The 24,046-nt window shown below is 44.2% G+C and overlaps 1 protein-coding gene across 1 annotated transcript in view; it reads left to right on the top strand.

Annotated features, from left to right (window-relative positions):
• Window positions 1-24,046, top strand: part of ITGA9 (integrin subunit alpha 9) — a 346,390-nt gene that overhangs the window by 312,214 nt on the left and 10,130 nt on the right. Inside the window, exons 26-27 of the mRNA XM_003781794.3 lie at window positions 3,237-3,338; window positions 20,702-20,821. Of these exons, the coding sequence (XP_003781842.1) occupies window positions 3,237-3,338; window positions 20,702-20,821 (222 nt within the window). The remainder of the gene's footprint in view (window positions 1-3,236; window positions 3,339-20,701; window positions 20,822-24,046) is intronic.

The raw sequence follows: 24,046 nt of genomic DNA on the forward strand, positions 1-24,046 counted from the left end.
AAAAAAAAAAAAGATTAGAAAAGTCATTCCATGGTTATTTTTAAATATGTAGAGCAGTAACAAGCTAATCTGAGAAGATGCAGGCATTGGGGATGTCAGTTTTTATCTGTAGCTATTACAGCCCTCACACACCCCAGGAGAGCTGTGCTCAGTCCTGGTCTCCCTGGTTTGTTCTGGAGGGGAGCTGGTTTGCAGCAAGTTGGGGTCACACAGCAGCACTTCCCTAATGCAGCTGTCCTGTTAAAAGTACGGTGCTAGAGGAGGACCAGGCGTGAATTAGAGCATCACTGGCCATCCTCTGATTCCAGAAGGGAGCCTGGAAGCCCCCACATCACAGAAAGCACCTTCCTGACATGAGTTCCCAGGTTAGGTTGGAAGGACTATGCTTGTGCATACTTAACTGTCCTATCTTCTTGACAAATGGCACTGAAGACAGTTTCATTGCCTGCGACACACTCACCACTGTCAACAGAGCCCAGATGTTGGCACTGATGGTCCAAAGCCACTCTGATGTCTCCTTTGCTCTCTATGCAGATAGCTGCTGTTGCACTTCAGTCATTTGTGTGTAACTCTGAAGCCTGATTCTCCCACATTTTTCTTAGTGCCCCTTTGCCAAGCAATATGTCCCAGAAACTGCTGTAGTGATAGGCCACCTAGGCCAGTAGAACCCCAGGCAAGAGAACTAAAAGCTGTAGGGTGTCACATGAGGCCTTGGAGGATCATTCTCCAAGGGCACTTTCAATGGAAACAAGCAGAAATTCCAGGTGCAGGGGATGGTGTAGAATGAAGTTAGCTTGGAAGCCAGATGGGGCCCCAGCTGCTTCTAGAACTTGAAATGCAGAGTGTTGGTCCCCCTGAAGCCAGTGACAACCTCCCTGGGGAAGTCCAGTCCAGGCTGCTCCAGGCCTCCCTAAGGATGTGGAGCAGCGCCAGCTCTGTGGCTTGCCTAGGCCTACAGTTATGTTTATTTTCCTTTTGACCTCAAGATCTGGCTCCAGGCAAGGGAATTTGAGGTTTTATTGTTTTGACCTTAACAAGTTTTCATTTGAAGTGTAGGATCTGATTTTTAAGAGGATTCAGATTTCTTTGAAAATGCTCTTCTTCTAGTCCAGAGGCTGTCTTTACTGATTCCATAACCCCAGGGGGCCTATCCTGCGCCACGCTCCTGGTTTACTCGGCCTTTAGCTTTGGCAATTATCATCATCATTATTGCTACTATTATAATTACTAATATGCAAGATTATTTTTATTCAAGACTAAAAATATAGAATGCCCTGATACATAAAACCACAAATATATAAAACTGTTACATTGGTTAAGCGATCATTTGCATACGAAATTATTTACTCCTTAATGTGAGCTAACTGGAGCAATTCCTTTGAATGAATGAGCTTCCCAGGAGCATTTAAAATATGTTTTATGGTTGTTTTAAAAAAGAAAAATAAGGCTCGGTGCCTGTGGCTCAAATGGCTAAGGCGCCAGCCATATACACCTAAGGTGGCAGGTTCGAATCCAGCCCGGGCCCACCAAAACAACAATGATGGCTGCAACCAAAAAATAGCCGGGTGTTGTGGTGGGCACCTGTGGTCCCAGCTACTTGGGAGACTGAGGCAGGAGACTCACTTGAGCCCAGGAGTTGGAGGTTGCTGTGAGCTGTGATGCCACAGCACTCTACCCAGGGGGACAGCTTGAGGCTCTGTCTCAAAAAAAAAAAAAAAAGAAAGAAAGAAAGAAAAGAAAAATAATTTGTGCATAACTCCCAGGTAAAGTAAACAAACTGGGATCCTTGTATGGCATCCCAGGAAGGTCTTTGTGGTTTCTTTGGGGGAGATGAGCAGAGGGCCCCATTGGAACTATTTTCTATAGAAAATTCTATAGAATTTTATTTTATAAGTAAATTCTATAATTCTATAGAATTCTATTTTCTATAGAAAGTTTTTCTACTTTCCTGTTTCTTTGTTGGTTTAGCCAGAAATGGGTCAAAGCTGGCATCTGAGTATAAGCCTCCTTGCAAGGCAGGCAACCTGAGAAGATATGGGTGGGTATACTATAAGACCCCTGTTGGCAGAGCCCCAGCCACCCCGCATTGGAATACCTAGTGCATCAGTTCTGCACCCTCCTGTCCCACAGTGGAATCCAGGTGGCCCTTCCACACCATGATCAATGCAGCACCACCTGTACCACTGGCTCCAGGTTCTGACTCTTCCCTAGGCTGCAGTTTTGCCAGTCCCTGTCTCCTTCCAAATTGCATCTCCATGCCTTCTTGGAGCCATTTTCTCATTATTTGGATTGGTAACTTTGAATCAGTTTCTGATTGTCTCTGGCTGGTGGGCAATTCCTGAGTGCTTGGGGTTTTTTGAGTTAGTCTTACTGGGTCACTCTGGGGTTGAGTGTAGTGGCATCATCATAGCTCACAGCAACCTCAAACTCTTGGGCTAAAGTAATCCTCTTACCTCAGCCTCCTGAGTAACTGGGACTACAGGTACCTGCCATGACACTCCCCCAGTTTTTCTATTTTTAGTAGAGACAGAGTCTTGCTCTTGCTCTGGCTGGTCTCAAACTCCTGAGCTCAAGCAATCCACCTGTCTCGGCCTCCCAGAGTGCTAAGATTGCAGGTGTGAGCCACGGTGCCCGGCCCAATTCTGGAGTCTTCGATACGCTCCCATCTCTAGCCCCCTTTCTCCGTAGACTTAATTTATAAGTCAGATGTTTTCTCTTCCTCATCTCTCCATCAGGTTCCCTCTTTCAATGTTAACTGGATTTGACCCCCAAACAACTTCATTTAAGAGCAAAGAAAGAGTTAAAGTAACTCATGTGAAGGGTTTGAGGGTTGTGGTCAGGGCAGGAAAGCCTTAAAATGTAGATCAGATACCTTCTGTAGAATGCCAGGCCTGGGTCTGTTGTATACAATAAAACAGCTCTATTTATCTTCAACTATTTGTGAACATGTCAATATCAATATCCAAATATCTGGCTCTTACCACTTGCAAACCACAGCACAAAAGTTTGCATGTGTTGATTACTGGCAAATTCCAGTTCTCCCACCACGATCTGAAAGAATTCTCTAAAGAGCCTCTGGAAGTCTATGTTTATCTGGATGCCTGGCATGGACAAGTATCTAGTTCAGTGATAAAACTTTTGTCTGGGATGCATGGAATCTTGGAATTTCAGTTCTGTCCAGTCCCTCTCAAGACTTGGTCATTATCATATAGTATGTTGTGTTGTTTCCTCTACAGGACAGTTCATCTGTTATCCAGTTCATGGCCCGAGCCAAGGTGAAAGTGGATCCTGCCCTACGAGTGGTGGAAATAGCCAATGGGAACCCAGAAGAGATGATGGTAAGTCAACCTCCCCAGCACGAGGGAAACTGGCGAGGGAAGCTGGTGACTTGTAGAGTTGGAGCTGGGATTTGAGGGTAAAAACAGTCTCTGAGCCAAGATGTTGGGTTTGTGGTAGACCAAAGAAAATGCCTGTCCTGGCTTCTAAGCCCCCATGGAAAAGGTCTGTGGTTTGTTCTTACTGCAATAGCATTGTTCTCCAGGATGCCATCATTATGTGAAAGTTTCTCCCTATAACTAGCCAAAGGAAAAATAATCTGGAAGTATCCTCTATAGAGCTTGGATTTCCATTCTGAAGCCATTTTATCTTTCTTAGACCTTTCCCTGAAACCTCGCGTGCCTCCCAATCACCATGCTCCATGCATAAACACTGGGTGTTTTAAAAAACAAGTTGAATAACTTGAAGAGGTCATACTCACACTGCCAAGACCCAGGAGCTTCTCTTTCCCTTTGCCTACCTGCCCTCTTCACATCCATCAAGTGCAGTTGGTGTGCAGGCCTCACAGACATGGGAGGGTGCAGTGAAGCTGGAGACTCAGATGTGGGGGTGTGGGAGAGGTTGGAGAGAAAATGGGGCCTTGGAATTTTATAGCTCTCCATTGTTGTTCCTGGGGGAATAGAGAGAGCTCATATTTTACTTGGTACCCACACTTAGATCCAGGGGGGAAGGGGGGAGTCAGCTGGCCAGGAACTGCTTTTGCCAATGAGCTGTGCAACAGTGTTGCCTTTCTGCATCCCCTTTAGTGAATCTGGCTTTCTCTCCAGGGCGACTTGCCCTTTCTTGGAAGAGTTAGTGTTGCTGTGAGAAATTTGTAAGAGAGATAAATTCATGACGATTATGTACTTAGAGAAGATTGTTAACTCATTCTCTGATAGCAATGGAGACACCACATGTTAAAATGTCGGGATGGAGATCAAGCCCACTCTTAACAAGGGTTAGGAAGTATTCATGCAGAGAATAAATCCTTCCCAACCCTTCTCAGTCCTGCACCTATTTCTGGTGAGCAAGAGCTGAGAGCATCAGCGAGTTTAGGATGAATATGAACTCCTAAATGGGACTCATTCTGGAATGCTGGTGCTACTTGAGGGCTGAGCATTCCACGCTCAATGCTGGGAGGAATGTCACGTGTCCACCTTTATTCCACTGTTCACATACAGAAGTTGTCTGAGCACCAATTTTAATAATAGAAACTGAACAAAATGACACTAGGTTGTTCACTACTTAGGGTCAGTTTTTTGGCAGATCAAATATTTAGAGTTGGCTTTACCTCTTGTCCCTGCCTTTTGGCCATTTAACGAATGCAGTCCTTCACCTAGGAAGTTAGAGAGAGAAGGGGTTCACTGCTCATTGTCATAGTTCTGGTTTAAAAGTTTTATAGGATGATGTAATATGTGCCCCTCATGAGAGGGTTAGAGTGTTCTGATAGACCACAGTGTTAACAAGGAAGGGCTACTGGAAATAATTAACAAGTTTTCTACATGTGGAATCCCTTGTGTTGATGAAAAAAATCACTGGGCACGTTGCCTTTTATTAGAGGACTAAACTATGGGATCCAGAAAGACATTGCTTAACATCCCGTTGTTGGATTCTGAGTCATCTGTACTCCCCCAAATACCACTTCCATTAATTACTGTTCCATTTTGAGGACCATGGTGATATTTTCATTATTGAGAGTTCTTGGGAAGAGGCTGGGGTTTTCGGTTGTTTTTTTTTTTCAGTACTCCCAAGAAAAAAATGAACATTCATGGGTATCCCACAATGCCCTTTCTCTCTTCTTTCTGTGACTTTGTCTTTTCGATCCATGAGTTAAGATGAAGTTGTACAATCCGTTGTTTTCAACTTTCCTGGCAGGAAAAAAAATCTTTTCTGAGTAGGAAGGTTTGCCTTTTTAGAACAAACACGTTCCTTCCTGTGTGATTCTTCTCAATGTCTGGCTCTCTGTCAACCATCCGTCTGAAGGGGAATTTCCATAGAGGTTAGCCACCAAATTTAAATCAGGCAAAATTTCACAAGATTTTAGATTAGGCACCAAATTGTTATGCCTTTGGAAGGAACAGGGAATATACTTGTATCCGGTATCAAGCAGGGTGGGGAAAACAGTCCAGTTTTTAGCCACATGTATATGATGATAAATTTAACTGGTAGGAAATCAAATAATTTTTCTGTGATTCTTTGTGTCTTTTATGCCACAGCCCAAGTAGTGCTTTAAGAACATTTGGGTGAATAGAAATATGTAATACATTCCTGAGGTATTTGCCTTGTTTATTAATGGCCAGCTCCAGAGGACTTCCTAGGCACGTTGGTATGTGTCCAGGACCAGCCATATCAACCTTTCCTGGGTTTTGGACAGACCCAAACCTGAGAGTTACAGGTGAGATATCTGTGGCCACAGAATCAGAGTGTTGGCTGTGAGATGCTAATGCTACGTTGAATTTCATATTCAACCCAATTCTACTTACTTCTCGGAGAATAAGTAGGGGGCGAAGCAGAAAGGTCAGAAAGTGCTGGTTGGGGCTCACAAAAATCATAAATATTAAGAGCGAGTGAAATACAGATAACTGTGCCCTGCAAGGCTGGTCCTTCTAAAGAGAAAGAATCTATCTCAGAGAGGAACTTCAGAAGGAAAATGGAAGTAGGCTCCAGAGACTTTTGTACTTACTCATACAGCTATAAAAAGGTATCAGATGATATTGAGTGAGTTAGGGAGGGGTCCCTGACCCTGGAATTGGCCACTGAAGGCTACAAATGAGGAAAAAGACTCAGCAACTAGCCCATATTTTAAGAGGCACTGCCAAACAGTTGAGGCCAGAAACCCCCCAGGCAAACCAAGACTTTATAGAATTGGCTGTGTTACTTTTAGACACTGACCCAAACTCCCTTCTCAGTCTTTACAGGCAATCCCTCAGAAACAAACATCCAGCTTACATACAACTTGTACTTACACACAGAGACTATTATTGGTAGTCGGTAACTGTATCTGTTCCAACTTACATACAAATTCAACTTAAGAAGAAACCTACAGAACCTATCTCATTCATAACTGGGGACTGCCTGTATAAGAAGCTTACATGAATTCTTGGTATTCTCTTGATATCTTGAAATAACAGAATATGTGACAAACGTGTAAGTCCACAGATGGTTAGGTAAGCCACTGCCATGTAGAGTGTGCACCAGGCTGAGATCTTTGGTGCTGGTGGGAAGGACTATTGCTGTCTTGTTTCAGAGGGTCTAAAAGGATATCTGGTAGCCCTAGGAAGTGCCAGGAAGGCCGGAGAACCAGACTGAAGATGTGAGAGTAGTCCAGAAACCTGACAGTCCCAGGCTGGGCCTAGCCACAGGAAGTCTGGCATGATAACGTGGGTACTGGACACAGCTTCCCTGGCTTCCCTCCACCTCCTGCTTGAGAGTCAGGCAGGATACTGCTGAGGTTCAGCTTCTGTCCCTGGAGGACCAGGACCCCCAGGGAGAGCAGGTCAGTGGCCTGGGGAGGAGGGCCCCTGCCTCTCCAGAGACTCACACAGGAAAGGGGGCTCCCCAGCACTGGAAGGGAGTCCACTCCTCCTATAGGGAGGGTCACTGTGGAGCCAGCCAACCCCCAAGCTCTTCTTGGAACTCTGATCTGAGCCAGAGTTTTTATTCACTCATGTAGACACATTTGTCATGGCAATTTTCTAGGCAAGCTGCAATTTTAAGGAGAGAACATGAAAACCTTTCTCCAAAGATGGTTGAAGGGTATTTGTGCTTTTTGCTTTGTTTAGTTTTAAGAAATAATATGCTCAAATGCGCAATACTTCCTTGCTAATGTGATAGGGCACATGCTTGGGGCCATTTATCCTCTGTCACAGGTCAGGCATTCATCCCCTGTAGGAAACCCATTCTTGACCCTGCAGATCAAGAGAGACGTCCCAAGAAATGCCACTGTGCCTTTCCTGGGTTAGAAGCACTGAGCCCTTTCAGGGGTATCCAACCTGCAGCCCATGGACCACATGCTGACTTTGTGAGGACCTTTTTTGTTTATCTGTGGTGTTGGATATTATGAAAAGTATGCACAGACTAATCAACTTTCATTAGTCTTTGTGTATTTAATGTGTGGCCTAAGATAACTCTTATTTTTTCAATGTGGGGCAGAAAAGATAAAAGGTTGGGCTCCCTGTAAGAGAATGAAAGGGCTTCTGACACCCAGGGAGAAGAAATGACTTGCTCAAGATCTCCCAGTGGCAGAAATGAAGATTGAGTCCAAAATTTTGGGCTCCCAGCCTGATGGCTTTCCCCCCCTCCCTGCATGCATTCAGTGACATAGGAAGGCACTAAAGAGCCTACACAAATGCAAAGGTATCCAGGATGGAAAGGAAATAAGTGGCTTGTTTTAAAGTATCTCTGGTAAAGCTGCCCAGCAGGCCGTAGAGCCTGACAGTTCCTTCAGACTTAGCCTGGCTCTTCTCATTCCAGCTGGGGCTCCCCATTCTCAGTCTAGCTCAAACCCCAGAATGAAGCTCTTGGCTGCAGCTGTCTTTCATTTCTAAATAAACTTCCCCAGGCAAGCAGTAATTGATCAGGATAGCGGGTTCCAACTTTATATTCTTTGAAGCCATCTTGGTCAATTCCATCTGGGTCCTTTCAGGAAGTCAGTCTTGGGCTTTTGGGCTTTTGCCTTTGGGAATAGAAAGTGTTGCATCTCCAGTTTGGAATCAGAAAAGCCTAGATACAAATTCCATCTCCCCAACATCTTGTGTGACTTTGGATGTTTAGTATACTCTGTGAGTCTCAGTTTCCTCATCTGTCATGTGGGAAAGCTGCCTTCTACTTCCTGGAGTTGTTGGAGGATCAATGATGCCTATCGGAAGCTCCTAGAAAAAGGGCTGGTACCCAGCCACTGCCCAGAACACACATCAAGGCATCTTCATAGCCCTCTCCACAGGTACCACAGCCTAATGCTGCCCCTGTCCCCCACCAAGGACCAGAGAGAGCATTTTCTAACATGGCAAACACTGACTGCTCCAGAAGATGCCACTTACTGTTCCTTTGTTGTACTGCCTCTAGGTGGAAAGTTTATAGGTTTTACTGTCATGAAATAGGCTGAGACTTGTTCTTTACTATTTATGTGGCCAATTACGTTTAAAATCATGTTCCACATGACAATAGACTATTCCCCCTTGAAGCTTAACTTACATTGACCTGTGGAGTGAAGAGGAGGGTCATTAGAAGGCCAAGGCCACCCCCACCCTGCACCCTCAGCAAAGGCACAGGCTCTTCTTTCTGTGTCACTACCCTCACATGTGAGAATTAAGCTGTGACCATAAGGAATTGGAAAAATCCCAGGATACTCTGCCAAACCCATGAGTCCTGTTTTCTGATGGTCATTATTTAGTTATTCACTTGATGAACATATAGAGTAAATTGAAGAGATTTTAAGAGCCAGACATGGTCCCTGCTTTCCCAGAGCTGACTGAGGAAGCGGGTGGTCAGCAAGGATGCAGATAGAGGGTTTATTTCCAGTGGAGGCTAGTCCCAAGAGTGTAACTGCTTTAGATTGGGGATCAAAGGAATGTTTCTCTAAAGAAGCTGAGACCTGAAGGACGAGATGGAATTAGCTTGCCAAGCATGGGGAAGAGTGTCCCAGTTGGAGTGGAGGGAACTATATGAAGACACAAGTTGCTTGGCATGTTTAAGGCACTGGGAGACCAAGGTGGCAGGAACCTGCTGAGCAGTGAAGAGAACTGTGATGGAAGATGTGGGTGGCAGGGTCCCCACCAGGTAACACAATTGGGCAGTTACAGAGGGCAGCCATGGATGGATAGCTCCTATTTTGAGCAGAGAATGGCATAATTCAATGTATATGCTGTAAAAATTACAGGCTACCACGTGGACAGTGGATTATAGGGGGTATGGTAGAAATAAGGAAGTGATAAGAAGACTGTGACCTGAGAAGAGGTAGGGGTGGCAGAGGAGAGAGAAGTGGACAGTATATCTGTGTTGATGAAGGTGTGATGACTGGTGCTAGAGTCATGTAGAGACTACCTGTCCTGAAGGGGAGAGGGCAAGATGACATCTTGGTGTAAAGCTCCTTGCATGGCACATCCATAGTGGTGAATAGTGTCTATCACTGCATAAAGAGATAGCCAGGACACTCTGGGAGGTTGAGGTGGGAGGATCACTGAGGTTAGGAGTTCAAGAGCAGCCTGAACAAGAGCAAGTCCGTATTCCTACTAAAAATAGAAAAAACTCAGCTGAGTGTGGTGGTAGTTGCCTGTAGTCCCAGCTACTTGGGAGGCTGAGACAACAGGATCACTTGAACCCAAGAGTTTGAGGTCACTCTGAGCTATTATGTTGCCACTGCACTCTACTCAGGGCAGCAAAGCAAGACTCTGTCTCAACAAACAAACAAACAAACAAAGGAGGTGTTCCCAGCAAGACCTGGAAAGAAGTGGGGCACAGGACAGGAAAGGGGAGAAGGGAAACCAGGGCAACATTTTAGGAGACATCCCACCCAGCCTCAGCCTGATCCTGTGGGGAATCTGGAGCACCCATAACACCTTGGAGTCTGTCACACCTTGAAGCTGGGCTTTCACAAACCTGTCTGCTCCTTGGCTGGAGGCTGTCTCATAAGTAGTAAACTCCATGGTTTTTTATCCTTTTTCACACACCCGGGGGGAGAGCGGCCTGTAGAAATTGGAGGGTTGGGCAGGCCAAACCAATAGAAGGGACTCGGGGGATCTGGACGAGAGACCAGGAGTGTTGGACACAAAGGGAAATGTTCTCTACCCAAACCTTGGGAGGTCTGCTCCAAGTGCACCTCTGTGTCTTGTTATGCTGAATGATCCTGTTGTTTTAGGTGTGCTCACATCTACTCAGTTCCTATGATGCCCTGGGTATGTGCTATGATTCTCACATCACCCTATGAACGAGGCATTGCTCCCTCTGTTTCCTGTCAAGCTGACTAAGGCTCTGGAAGCTGCAGGAACCTGCCTGACATCCCACAGCTTGTCAGTGGAGGAGGGAGCCGGGACTGGCCACAGGTCTGCCTGTTGGCAGCCCCTGAGTCTTAATCCCTTGCTCCTCTGGCCTGTGCTGGTGCTGTTGCCCAGTGCCCACACACGGTGGGAACACCATTCAGAACAGGTGGGAGAAATCACAGTCCTGGATAGTAAACAGCTAAACTTCTGTCTTGGCCGTGACCCTTGGCTCTAAAGGCCTCAGAAGCACATTATGTTCAGACTTTGTGCTCAATTAATTCTGGAACCCTTCTCAGTGTGTCCTGGGCCTTAACCAGATGCACAGATACACAGTCAAGAGGGTAATGAACACTCTGGGGATTCTCAATAGCTATAGGTGAACACCTTCTCCTCTCTAAAGAACAGTCATGGCGATCTTCAGGGTGAATAGATAGAAAACCCTGCAGCACCTGGCACATAGTAAGTGCTATCCAAATGTGGAGCCTTTAATAAAAGGCAAAGGATTTATATGATCTGAGGAGAAACCGGAGTATATGTGGCCTATTTTTAATAACAAAGGAATTAGCACCAGCCCACCTCATTCCTCTTCAAATTCTCACAGAGCAAGGAGTTTCTGAAACATGGCTCCTGGCAGACATGAGGCATGTTTGACATCTCTATCACACACAACACAGACTCACAGTGTCAGTCATGCCAAATGCACAGTTTATTTTTTGTTGATTTATGCCGTCTGCATAAGTCTCCCTGCACCTCTGAAACTGGCATGCTTTCTGAACAATGTGTTCTGACAACAACATGAGACACTGAGGCTCTGCTAAGGGCATTTCTCCCACTGCCCTCCCCCACACCCCCACAGGCTATTAGGTGTAATCAGAAGCAGGTGGAAATGTCATTTCATTGTCCCAAATGTTCTTCTCTTTTCACTTTTTACTTTTTATAACTTTATTCCTTCTGTTGAGTTAGTGTGTGATGTTGACTACAGAAGAGCATCTATCATTATAATTGACCTTTAGCCAGCCTGGATCTGGAATGGACTCTCTTCTTGGGTGGTGTTGACCAAGCTGTCCCCCATCACTGGAAGCCCACTCTGTCCAGCAGAAGAGGCCTGTACAAGGTGTATCCCCATTGTGGTGATATTCTCAGGTCTTGTGGAGACCTGGACATTTATAGCTGTTACATTAGGCATGTTTTCAATAGTTAGAACACAGAAGTTTCCAGAAACACAGAAGTGAATCAAACCCTGTGGTTAGCTTTGCCAGCTGCCTCAGACTGTCACTCCCTGACACCAGCTTGCCAGCCTTGGATGCATTAAACTTTATAGCAGTGGGCAGGATGCCCAGCATCTGGGCCTGCATCACCCCAGCCGGATGTCTGCCCTCCTCAAAGTTTCCCCTGAGACAAATCCACATGCCCTTCATTTTCTTCTGTTTTAATTAGCATCCAATGCATGAGCCCTCCAGCCAAGGTCCTTACCATGCCATTGTCCATCCCTTCTCTGGGCAGAACTCCTGCCGTCCCCATCTCTCAGCCTCTTACCACCCTTACAGCTGCTTGCCTAGAAACAACACGCTCCCCACATCCTCAGTCTTTTTCTACTTTGACACTGCCGCCTTTCTTTTTTCTTTTTATTTCAGATTAATATAAGGGTACATACGATTAGGTTACATTATTTGTGTTGTAAGGTAGAGTAAAGGTTGTATTTGAGTCCTTCACCCAGGAGGTGTGCTATACACCCCTACATCATACAAATTAGGTAAGCCAAGCCCACTTTCCCCATTCCCTTCCCCCTTCTTGAATTTAATTGCGTTTTTCTCTCGTTAGGCCTGTACTTGTTCATCTGCTAGTTTCAAATTTGTATTGAGCACATGGGATGCTTGCTTTTCCATTCTTGAGACACATTACTAAGGTGAATGTTGCCAGGTGTGGTGGCTCGCACCTATAATCCTAGCACTCTGGGAGGCCAAGGCATGTAGATTGCCTGAGCTCACTAGTTGGAGACCAGTCTGAGCCAAGGCAAGACCTTGTCTCTAAAAGTAGCCAGGTGTTGTGGTAGGCACCTGTAGTCTCAGCTATTTGGGAAGCTAAGGCAAGAAAATCGCTTGAGCCCAGGAGTTTGAGGTCGCTGTGAGTTGTGATGCCATAGTACTCAACAGAGGGCAACAAAATGAAACTTGGTCTCAAAAAAACAAAAAAGAAAAAGAGACTGTTTTCCAAATCCATCCAGGTAAAAAAACAAGAAATGCAAAGTCTACATCTTTTTTATGACTGAATTGTATTCCATGGTATATGTATGCCACAGTTTGTTAATCCATTCATGAATTGATAGACCCTTAGGTTTCTTTAACTTTGCAATTGTGAATTGAGCTGCTATAAACATATAAGTACAAATGTCCTTACAATAAAATGATATTTTTCCTTCTGGATGAATACCTAGTAATGGGATTGCAGGATCTGGGTAGATGCCTAGTAATGGGATTGCAGGATCAAATGGAAGCTCATCATCTCTAATTATCAGAGAAATGTAAATCAAAACCACTTTGAGATATCACCCAACCCCGATGAGAATGGCCCACATCACAAGGTCCCAAAGCAACAGATTCTGGCAGAGAGAAAGGAGCACTCTTGCTAGGACTGTTGGTAGGAGCACTGTTGATAGGACTGTAAACTAGTACAGTCTTTTTGGAAAGTAGTTTAAAGAGTCCTCGGAGAGCTACTTATTGGCGTGGATCTACCTGGGGAAAGCACTTCCCCTGCAATCCTCTTACCTGGGCTTTTGTTTTTTGGACCTCTGCAGGCAGTTCTCCCTGCTAATCTTTATTCATTTTGCAGCTAGAGTGCTCTTTGCAAAAGGCAAATCATGTCACTCCCTTGCTCAAAACCTGCCACTAGCTGACTATCTCTCTTAAAGTAAAACCCTTACTCTGACTATCTCTCTTAAAGTAAAACCCAATTCTTACTGCAGCCTCCAGCATTTCCTGTTTCTCCAGCCTCCTGGTGAACACCTTCCTGTACCTTCTTGTTCATTCTGTTTGTCCAGCCCACTGGCTGATGGCAGTGTGTCACCCTTGCCAAGCTCACTCCTGCCAAAGGAGCTCTGCACGTGCTGTCCCCTTTCCTTGGAAATATCTTCCCTCCCCTTTTTGGTGTGTTAACTTCTTCATGTCCTTTAGCTTTCAACTGAAGCAGCTCTTCAGGGAATGCTTCCTGACTCGCAGACCTCTCTAAGAGTCTCTTATAACCATGAATCTCTCCCTTGTGGCATTTTCCATAGTTATAATCTTGCATTTATGTGTCTACCTGGCTGGGATTCTGTAGAAAGAAGCTAGAACTTCTGTGACCACAAAGACTGCCTGTTTTATTCATCAATGACTCTCCACAGTTGTCTAACACATAGTAGGCTCTACACTCACATTTGTTGGATGGATGGATGGATGGATGGATGGATGGATGGATGGATGGTTGGATGGATAGATAGGGTAGATGGACATATGGACAGACAGATGGGTGGGTGGATGGACAAATGGATGAATAGATGGCCAAGACACCCCCAAATCAATAACATTTGCAAATAAATTTTTGAAGTAGAGAGAAAATAATAGCACTTGGAGAGTCCAGCTTCAAATTCCATCTCTTTTGTTGCAGAATGAGTCACATTCATGTTTCATCTGATGTTGCAGCAGAAAAGACATTATATTTATTAATTTGCACATTTATGAATCAAAGAATAAATCACTACCTTAGTTCAGGTGGCAGGAATATGTGCATTCAAGCCCTTGCTCTGCAAGACTTAATAGTTTACTAGACTCTGTAGACCTGAAGGTTCATCCTCACCTTAGAGAGTGAGAAGGAGCTGGAACTGGGACTATGAAGTATTCAGCTGCAGTATTAAAACTCAGTTCTGTGGAGCCGCAGATTCTCTTGAGTTGGTTTAGGAGCTGCTGAGGCCAGGGTAGGGAGGCATAGGGGAATGGAATGGAAGCTGAGCAGAGAAGCCCTGCTTTTTCTGTTTTTTTATTTATTTTTTGTTCATTTCCTATATTGTTTCAGGTTAATTTGAAGATATAAAGAATTATGTTACAATATTTGCATTTGTTAGATAGAGTTCCTCTTATAATTTTGTCCCTCCCCCAAAAGGTGTGCCATACACCATAATCCTCCATCCCTTTCTTCTCCCCTCTTTCTGTTCCCTCATTCCCCCACCTTGAATTGATTTGAGTTTTTCTCTTATGTGGGTATGTATTAGATCAACTACTGGTTTCATATTAGTATTAAGTACATTGGATTCTTGTTCTTCAATCATTGTAATACTTTACTAAGAAGAAATGTGTTTCAACTTCATCGGGTAAATACAAAAGATATAAAGTCCTTATCTTTTTATGGCTGAATAGTATTCTTTGTATACATATACCACAGTTTGTTAATCCATTCCTGGATTGGTGAACATTTAGGTTGTTTCTGCATCTTGGCAATAGTAAATTGAGCTTCGATAAACCATCTAGTGCAAATGTCCGTATGATAAAATGATTTTTTTTCTTCTGGGTGGATGCCTACTAATGGGATTGCAGGATTAAATGGTAGCTCTAATTTGAGTTCTTTGAGGATTCTCAATCCTTCCAAAAAGGTTGTATAGTCCCATGCTTTTTCTGTTTTCTATGTGGGAAAGCTACAGTAGGTTTTTCTCTGCTAAAAGAAATTGAAAATTGCTGTGTTTCTAAGTACTCAGAGAATTAATAATTCTGCTGAAAATTGGAGAATAGAACAGGCTTCTTGGAAGAGTGATTTTTTTAAAAAATTGTTTTTTACTTGGCTTTAAAATACTTCATTTATAAAAGCTTTAAATAGTAAAAGGTAGAAAAGAGAAATCTAAAAACAAAACCTATTTACTTTTCAAATTTACCCTTTTTTTTGTAAAGCTATAGTTTTTTCTATACATTAAATGATATCCTGATTTTTTAACTTTTTCTCTCATTTTATTACCATGTTTTCAAAAGTATCTAAAATTTGCCAGTCAGACAAAAAGATGATTATTGTCCTTTCAGTGTCATACTGGAGAATTCCCTAGCCTCTTTCTACTTAAAGTGTGTTCCATGGACCAGCGGCACTGCATCAATGGGAAGCTTATATGAAATGTAAACTCTCAGGCCCACTCCGGGCTTACTAATTCAATCTACATTTTAACGAAGTTCCTCCTGTGATTCTTATACACAATAAAATTTGAGAAGCTCTGATCAAACAGGCTTGCATCACTCTATAGAACTTAAATTGTGTGAAGTTACATATTAACTTGTAGAAGACTGATAAATTTTAAATGACTCTTGCCAGTAAAGATAAAAATGATTTCCCTTTGACTGAAAATATAATCTCAAAGATTATAGTTTATCACTCTGCAGGATATTAGCCAATTATGTATTTGATTTAGTAATCTGATTTCAGCACTTTCTTTTCTGTGATAACACACTTTTTTCAGATCCTTCTTTAGACTTGTTTCACCATCCTGCTGACTGTCTCCATGATGAATTAAATAAATCTTTAACACACATTCACTATGCATTTGTGTGAGAATCAAACGTTTAACTTTTTGAAAATTATACCTGACAGCCACCTTTGGTTTCATCATTTCTAATAGCTCTGTGATAATCCATTTTGTCATTGACCATAATTTGCTTATGTCAACAATTTGCCCTATTGTTAGACATTTAGGATATTTCTAATTTTGTACCAATATAAATAATTCTTCAGTGACCATCTTTGGGCATAAAACTTTTTCCATATTTTATATTTCTTCCCCTTGAGTAAGTTTTTAAGTACAGAATTAATGAGTCAAAGTTTATGGACATTTTTTAAGAGCAATAATGGGGCTTGTCAATGGGTAAGGCAGGAAGGGCATTTCAGGTAGCAAATGCAGCCTGCAGAGAGTCTGGGGACCATGGAGACTCTCCTGGAGGGAGGATGGTAACTGGCTAGCATGTGAATATGTGTCTGGGGAAGGGCTGGACGAGTAAGAAGGAGACCAGCTGGTAAAAGGCGTGGTATCCTGAATTAAATACTCAGTATAAAGGGAAGCCATTGCTAGCGTAATCTGAGAAGTGATGTGATTAAGAGCCATGTTTTAGAAAGTCTTCTCCAAGCCTCCTGAAATAGTGCTGGTGAGAAAAGATGAGGTCTGAACTGGGTCAGTAACTGGAGATGGAAACAAGAAATAGAGAGAAAAGATGTATAGAGAGGTGCAGGGGCATAGCCAGGATCTCCCACTCCTTGGTAGTGTATTTGAGACTTGACCATTGTCTCTTCACTCACTTTTAGTCCATGCTGCTATTCCTTCCTTTGGGTTTTGGTTTTCACTTTAAGATGTGGCTTCTTAGAACTGCGGGATGCTCAGATCATCACCCACGATGAGTTTACTGGAGTCATGATGTGAGAGATGGGGCTCTGCCAAAGCATGCAGCACACATCCAAGAGGATGAACAGCATCACTAAAAATAATAAGAGATGAAGCACACATTCCAGGAAAGTGACAGGCATTCCTGTGGAATTTGCCAGACTAAACTGAAGCAGCTACTCTAACCTTCTCTGCATCCACAAAGCCAGACCTCCAATGTGGCTTTGCTGGGATGCAGATTTCATCCAGCCCTGAGAAGCCATCTGGGTTAGCACAGAGGCTCAACTTTGCTACTACCCCCGACTGAGCTTCCAGGCTGTCTCAGCAATTCAGTGTCAGCAAGAAGGGTTGGCAGACTTTTATTACATGACCAGGCACCAGGCACTTTCAGAGAACTGTTGCATCTTCTACTTCAGGATCTCATTTCAGGCCGGGCGCAGTGGCTCACACCTGTAATCTTAGCTGAGGTGGGTGGATCTCCTGAGCTCAGGAGTTCAAGACCAGCCTGAGCAAGAGTGAGACCCCTGTCTCTAAAAATAGCCAGGTGTTGTGGCAGGTGTCTATAGTCCCAGCTACTTGGGAAGCTGAGGCAAGAGGATAATTTGAGCCCAAGAGTTTGAGGTTGCTGTGAGTTATGATGCCACAGCACACTACTGAGGGTGACAAAGTGAGACTCTGTCTCAAAAAAAAAAAAAAAAAAATTTCCTAGAAAAGGAAACTGAAAGCCATATCTAGGTTGCCTAATGTGGCACCAGGACCAGGATTAAATAGCTGCTCCTCCTTCCACTCCATCTTCCCCCATAGTTCCTTACAATTCATGTGTATATGAGAAAACGATAAAAAAATTTTGCAAGTGGGAAGTTATTTGATCCACAGCTTTTTAGGAGCAAGAACTCAAAGACATGAATCTGTCTTTAACCACTAATTTGAACAAAATAGAAAATAGTGGATTTAGGCTGATAGGCTTCAGCGCCTGTTCCTATCTCACTGCTTCCCACCCCCAACCCAATTGTTCCACCTCAGGGTTGCCTACTGTCTGACAGTTGCTCCTTGTAAAAGCCCTAAACTGGAAACCACCTCCATGTTCACCAGTGGGTAAATAAATAATGGTGTGTCCACACAGTGGGATACTACCCAGCCACCAGAGTGGGCATGCCGCCACTTGGACGAATCTCCCAAACATAATGTCGAGAGAAAGATACCAGATACAGTAGTTCACAGAGTGTCATTCCATGACTGTGAGGACAAAAGCAGGTGATGCTAACATAGGCTGTTAGAAGTCAGGGCAGAGATTACCCTTGGTGGGGGTAGTGACTTCTGAGGAGATGGTCACATTCAGTGACTAGATCTGGGTGCTGGTTAAACACATGCATTTATCATTCAGTATGTGAAAACTCAGTGAGCTCTATACTTACACTTTTTCTCTACATATTAGACTTTAATAAATAATTTTGAAAACTAAAAAGTAGCCAGCTGTGTACAACCTCAAAATAATCTCCCTGCCAGGATTGATAATGGTGCTAACAGGAGCACCCTCCATTTGCCAAAATGGGCTCTGTGCCAGATGCTGTATTGAAGGCGGTATGGACAGTATCCTCTTGTATTCTCTGAGGAGGTGCTGTTCTGCTCCTGTCATGCAGATGAGGAAACTACACTCAGAGAAATAAAGTGGCTAGCCCAAGGTCACACAGCTAGTGAGGATGTGCTACAGTGAGGCTTTATTTCTATTCCCAGAAAAGCCTAATGTGTTTGGGTCTTTTGTTTGTTTTATTTTGAGACAGTCTCATTTTGTCACCCTCCGTAGAGTGCTGTGATATCACAGCTCACAGCAACCTCTAACTCTTGGACTCAAGGGGTTCTCTTGCCTCAGCCTCCCAAGTAGCTGGGACTACGGGCACCTGGCATAACAGCTGGCTATTGTGTTGTTGTTGTAGTTATTGTTGTTTAGCAGGTCCAAACCTGCCAGATTCAACCCAGGTCCAGATTCAAACCCGCCAGACCCAGTGTATGTGGCCGGTGCCCTTAACCACTGAGCTATATGCATCAAGCCCCACCTAATGTGTTTTGCAGGCATTCTCCTCTCACATGTCCCCACAAAGAATGGAATGCTTGCTCTGCCTGATTTCTCTTAGGATAATGCTCTGGATTCCAGATCTATAGGTATAACCATGGTGGCCTGTCTCAAGGATGACCAACCCTAGTGCATACATACTCTCTCCTGCCCCTGGTGTAGGAATGGGGACAATGAGATAGAAATGGTTGCATCTTCTTTCCTTATCACCAGAGAAGAGAGAGTAAATAATCCACTTAATCAATAAATAGTCTATAAAGAACATCATTGGCATTCTGTGGTAGGAGGTGACAAGCTAAGATTTGAAGCTTTGAGGTTGACTAAGACCTGGGTTCAATCCCTGATTCTACACTTGAACAGCATAACCCAGAGAAAATCACTTATCCTCTCTGGACCTCCATGTTCCACTCTGTAAAATGGGTATTGGAAGCCTCACAGAGTAGTTGTATGAATTAGACAAGTGATTGCAAGAAAAGCAGAGTCCAACACAGAGGACATTCAGTGAATGTTACAGCCAGCCCCCAAAAAGGTTAAATAAGCAATGTTGGGCAGGAACAAGTCAGTATTATGCCCAGTCACTGTGTGAGCTTGAGCAAGGGGCTGGACCACTGGGCCTTAGTGATCAGTGAGGCTTCCTGGCAGAGGCAGATTGCCAGCTGACCTTGAGGACTGGGCTAAGTTTAAATACCATGTTTCCCCGAACATAAGACCTACCCAAAAAATAAGCCCTAGCAGGATTTCTATGCATTTGTTAAATATAAGCCCTGCAGATACACTGCATAGCCACGCCATGCATTTCAACAAGAAGAGGAAGATATCCCCTGAAAATAAGCTCTAGTGTGTCTTCTTGAGAAAAAATAAATATAAGACAGTGTCTTATTTTCGGGGAAACCCGGTAGGCCTTTTCCAAGACAGGAATGGGCATTATTAGGAAACAGCACAGCTTGAGCAAAGACCTATGATTGGACAAGCCTATCTGTGGTGAAGGGAGATGATGGCTGCCTGGGATGAGATTTTTATCTCATTAGTAGTGAGGAGCTTGAAGGGACAGTGGCATGTTAAAGACAGTTATTTAGCAGCAGAAAACATAGCAGATGCTTTGAATTTAATAAACCAAACTCCACTGTAATGAGAAGGGGTAAAGCAGAGCTGAAGGGGATAGTCAGTGTTGAGCTGACACAGGCTTAATAGTCATTTCTCTGGCAGGAGGGTAGGGGAGTGCTGATATGTAATTTCTGTGGCGTGAATACTCCTGCCACAGCCCATTTCAAACAACCATCACCATGTCACAAGATGCAGAATTGGGAAGAGATGCACAATTGGTTCTTGTGAGTTGGTGTGAGCCAGCTCCAGCACGCCACTGACTTCCAATAAAGTTGGGAAAACTTGCCTCTCTTCATTGAGACATGGGCTCTGATTGCTTATGGCTTTTATGGGAAACCACAGCAAAGAGCCATGTGAGTTCCTTCAGTGTGCAAAGCACTGCCATGCAACCCACGACAAAATGTGTTCTGGCCCCTGTGGAGTCCACAGTCTACTGGGGGAACTGGTATTAATCAAATAATTCCACTAAGTTACACAGTGAGCAGAACACTTGGGAAGGAGTTCTGTCTTACACGGAGAGCACAAAAATTAAGTCAGTTGTTGTTGTCTGTTCTCAATCAGGACCAGAGCCTGTCTTCTAAGTTTTTCACTACAGTTTTGTTCACTTTATGAAATTTAAATCAGGATTGTTATCACTGAAACCCTTTCAAGACCTTGCATTCAAGTGTGTTTTCAGGTGCTAATGAAAAATTTATCAGTCTATAACTAGAAACTGTGCCTAGCAGATCCGTTCTTTGGTGACCATGGTCTGGACACTTGTCTCTAGTTCTCTATGAATGTCAAGCCCAGGTGCTATGAATCGCGCTGCAGGTGCTTCTGTTCCGGAAACATTTTCACTTTTTCACTGCCTCCTAGGTGGTCTTCGAGGCCTTGCACAATCTGGAGCCACGAGGCTACGTCGTGGGCTGGATCATCGCCATAAGTTTGCTGGTGGGCATCCTCATCTTCCTGCTCCTGGCGGTGTTGCTCTGGAAGGTGAGTCACAGGTCCCCATGGAGTCCCCACACATGGACACCCAGGCTTCCTGACTCTCCAGGGTTAGAGCACCTTGGAAGAGTTTCCTGCTGTCCCTTCTTGACACAGGTTCAGTGGAGGGCAGCAGCCCTTTTAGACAGGGAATAGAATCTTGGCTCACTTAAAGGCCATTTATAACTGAGGATTTGGGTCACTTTAGAGAAAGAGCAATCTCTTACCTTCCCTAAGAGTTATCCCAGTGCTAACATAGGACAGTGAGAACCTAACTCCAAAACAGAAACCTGGGGAGTAACAGCTGGGAGGGGCGTGGTTTACTATGCACTTCAAGAAAGAATAAGAAAGGGAACTACAGAGCAAGTCTTCTTTTCCCCTGTGGAATATAAGAAAGACTTCTGCCCTGAAGACTCAATTGTAATCCTAATTAATTTCCTTGGGATTACAACTGAGATGGGCTATAAATCTAAAACAGTGACTGGGTAGTTTCATCAGAAGTTCTCCCAGCCCCACTGTGGTTCATCTGTACATAACCCAGGGTACAGCCTCACCCTGTCTCCTTCACCAGGGAACACCTGCTCTTTCGTGTCTTGCCTCAAACATCACTCTGTCAAGGAGAAAGGGGTGTCCTCACCCCCAAGTCTAGGAGGATTTCTTTGCCTCCCATTCTTAGAAATCTAGAGTCCTTTTACTTCAGAAGCCTCTGTGTTCATCAATAATGGTATCAGAGTCATTACCTGATAAAGGCCTGTCTCCCACTGGGCAGTAATGTTCCAGTGAATGGGGCCCATGGCTGTCTGTGTTTCTACTGTGTCCCCAGCTCCAAAACAGATGGGAAACACAGCTGGGACTTCCTGACACCAAAGCCCATGCATCTAAGGTTCACATTCAGGTGGAAACAGCCTCTTAGATTATGATGGATGGATATTTGAAAATCAAATAATTAATTTCTTTGGAATTACAAAATAATGTGTATTTATTGACCAAATGTGGAAAATAAATCTGGAAAAAAAATATAACCAGCATACTTCAGACTACACAAGAAGTCTAGAAACACCGGAAAAATAACACATTTATTGTACTTTTTTCAGATTAGTAATTGGATTCATTGCTTTAAATTTAGAGGTATTTCACCTAAAAATGTGTCTCAGTGTTGAAGAAAATATATTGACTGTATGACTTGAAAATAATATATTCCCATGCTTTTCAGACATCCCATGTACTATTTTGCAACCTATTTCCCCCTGAAGATGATACGTGAGCGTCTTTCTGTGTTGTTCAAATCTCATTTCCAGCACTGTCCTAAGGCTAGAGCACAGTTTACCCAATAGTCCCAGATGTTGGAATTTAGGTTGCTCTTGGTGTCACACTTCTTTTAATAGTGCCACAATAAATACCCTTGGAGCCAAATATTTGTACAAAACCCTCATTATGTGCTTAGAAAAAAACCTTGAAGTAGAGTTACAGAGCCAAAAAGAGTGTGTGTTTTAAGCCTTTTATTATTATTGCAAATTACCCTCTAAAAAGGTTATACTGATTCACCCTCCCACACACAGTGTATCTATCAGAAGTGTCTGTTTTCCTGTATATTTGCCGCTAGTGGAAATTACCTTTTTTAAAACATCTGCCAATTTGTTGTTTATTTAATCTGCATTGCCAGAAAGATTCTTAATTCTCCCTTTTCTCCAACTCCAACTCCTTCCTGCTGGGACAGCCTCTGGTCTGTGGGTGGAGAACAAAGCCTGCTCAGTGTTTAGATCTAAATAGATAAGCTTCTCAATGCGTAGTGAGGGCTTGGGGGGGGGGGTGTCTGCGTGTGCATGCACACACATTTATGTACACTTCCTTTTGCTTTATATGGACTCTGAAAATGAGAGGAGATGCTTTCCCCTACAGGCAGAAGACAGGGCACAGAATGGGGGCCCCACTCAGGGGTATCCTAATGCCTCTGCGCACACCCACCTCCTCCTACCTGCCATCTGCTTTGTTTCACTTTTGCAGTGTTTGTTTTTTAAAAAAGTGTGGTTGTGGTTATAGGAGATGGCTGACACGGTGGCCAAACCCCTGAGGTCACCCAGCTGTGCAGGATCCAAAGAGCCAGGATCCAAGAAGTCAGACTTCACTGTCTGCCAGGCCTGGGAGGGCAGCCACTCATGGCAATCAAGGGGCACACCACATGCCTTAGCCCAGACAAGGTCTTGCCTTCACTAACAGGTGGTAGGGAAGCTTTGAGGAGGCTGTTCAGTGAGGCCACATGAGTCAAAACAGCTTTGCTAGTCCTCCCAGAGCAGCATTTCATTGCCACTCACATTTATTGAATGCTGTGTCCCAAGCACTGCCCCTGCACTGGGCACCAGGATGTAATGACAACTGTGCCCCTTCCCTGCCTGTGCTGGCCTCACCACCTAGCATAGGGCAGGGTGGCAACTGCCCTTCAGAGACTGGTCTGGAAGCTGAGGGAAAGGCGCCATGAACTCCTCTCTCTCTCCCCTGGTGAGGGGGTGGGATTAAAAGGCCACGCAGTGCAATGTGGTGGATGGGAGTGTGGGCATTGCAGGCTGACGGCTATCGTCTGTGATGCTGACGCTCTCACTTGTCAGCTGTGAGGTCTTAGGAGTATCACCTAGCTTGGTATGTGGAGGTCATGCAGGGAAAATGCGTAGCACATAGAAAACCCCAGTAGAAGTCAGAGGACGTGTCACAAATGAGGTGTCATTCACGTGTGACCTTGGGTTGGAATTGAGTTTTTCAGGAAGGAAAGGGAAGATGGATATTCCATCTAGAGAAATAAGCAGGGTTTGTGAGAAAATAAGCAGGGTTTGTGGGAGCAGCCTGTGAGGTAAGTCACAGGAGGGTTGCTGCCGGTGACTTCAATGAGGCCATCTACTGCTATTGAGAAGGCCCCACTGAGGAGGGAGAGGGCGGGAGGTTGTAAGCACAGCTGTGGAGTGGCCAGATCTGTATGGAGAGAGATCTGGGGATAGTGAGAGGGGTGTGGGGGAAGGGCCATCTCCATGGGTGGAGAGGAGGAGACCCAGCTAGAACAGGCAGATTTGGTGACCTGTTAGACTTTAGAGGTCAGAGAGACAAAAAGTGTAGCTGTCTCTCTGTTATTATGCTAACAAAGAGTACATGCTCTTACCCAGGATGGAGAAGACAGGATTCGAAGTAGATCTTGAGGGCGGCGCCTATGGCTCAAAGGAGTAGGGCACTGGCCCCATGTGCTGGAGG

This window comes from Otolemur garnettii, unplaced genomic scaffold (genome assembly GCF_000181295.1).
Source record: "Otolemur garnettii isolate 467f Iridium unplaced genomic scaffold, OtoGar3 scaffold00002, whole genome shotgun sequence".
Classification (NCBI taxonomy): Eukaryota; Metazoa; Chordata; class Mammalia; order Primates; family Galagidae; genus Otolemur; species Otolemur garnettii.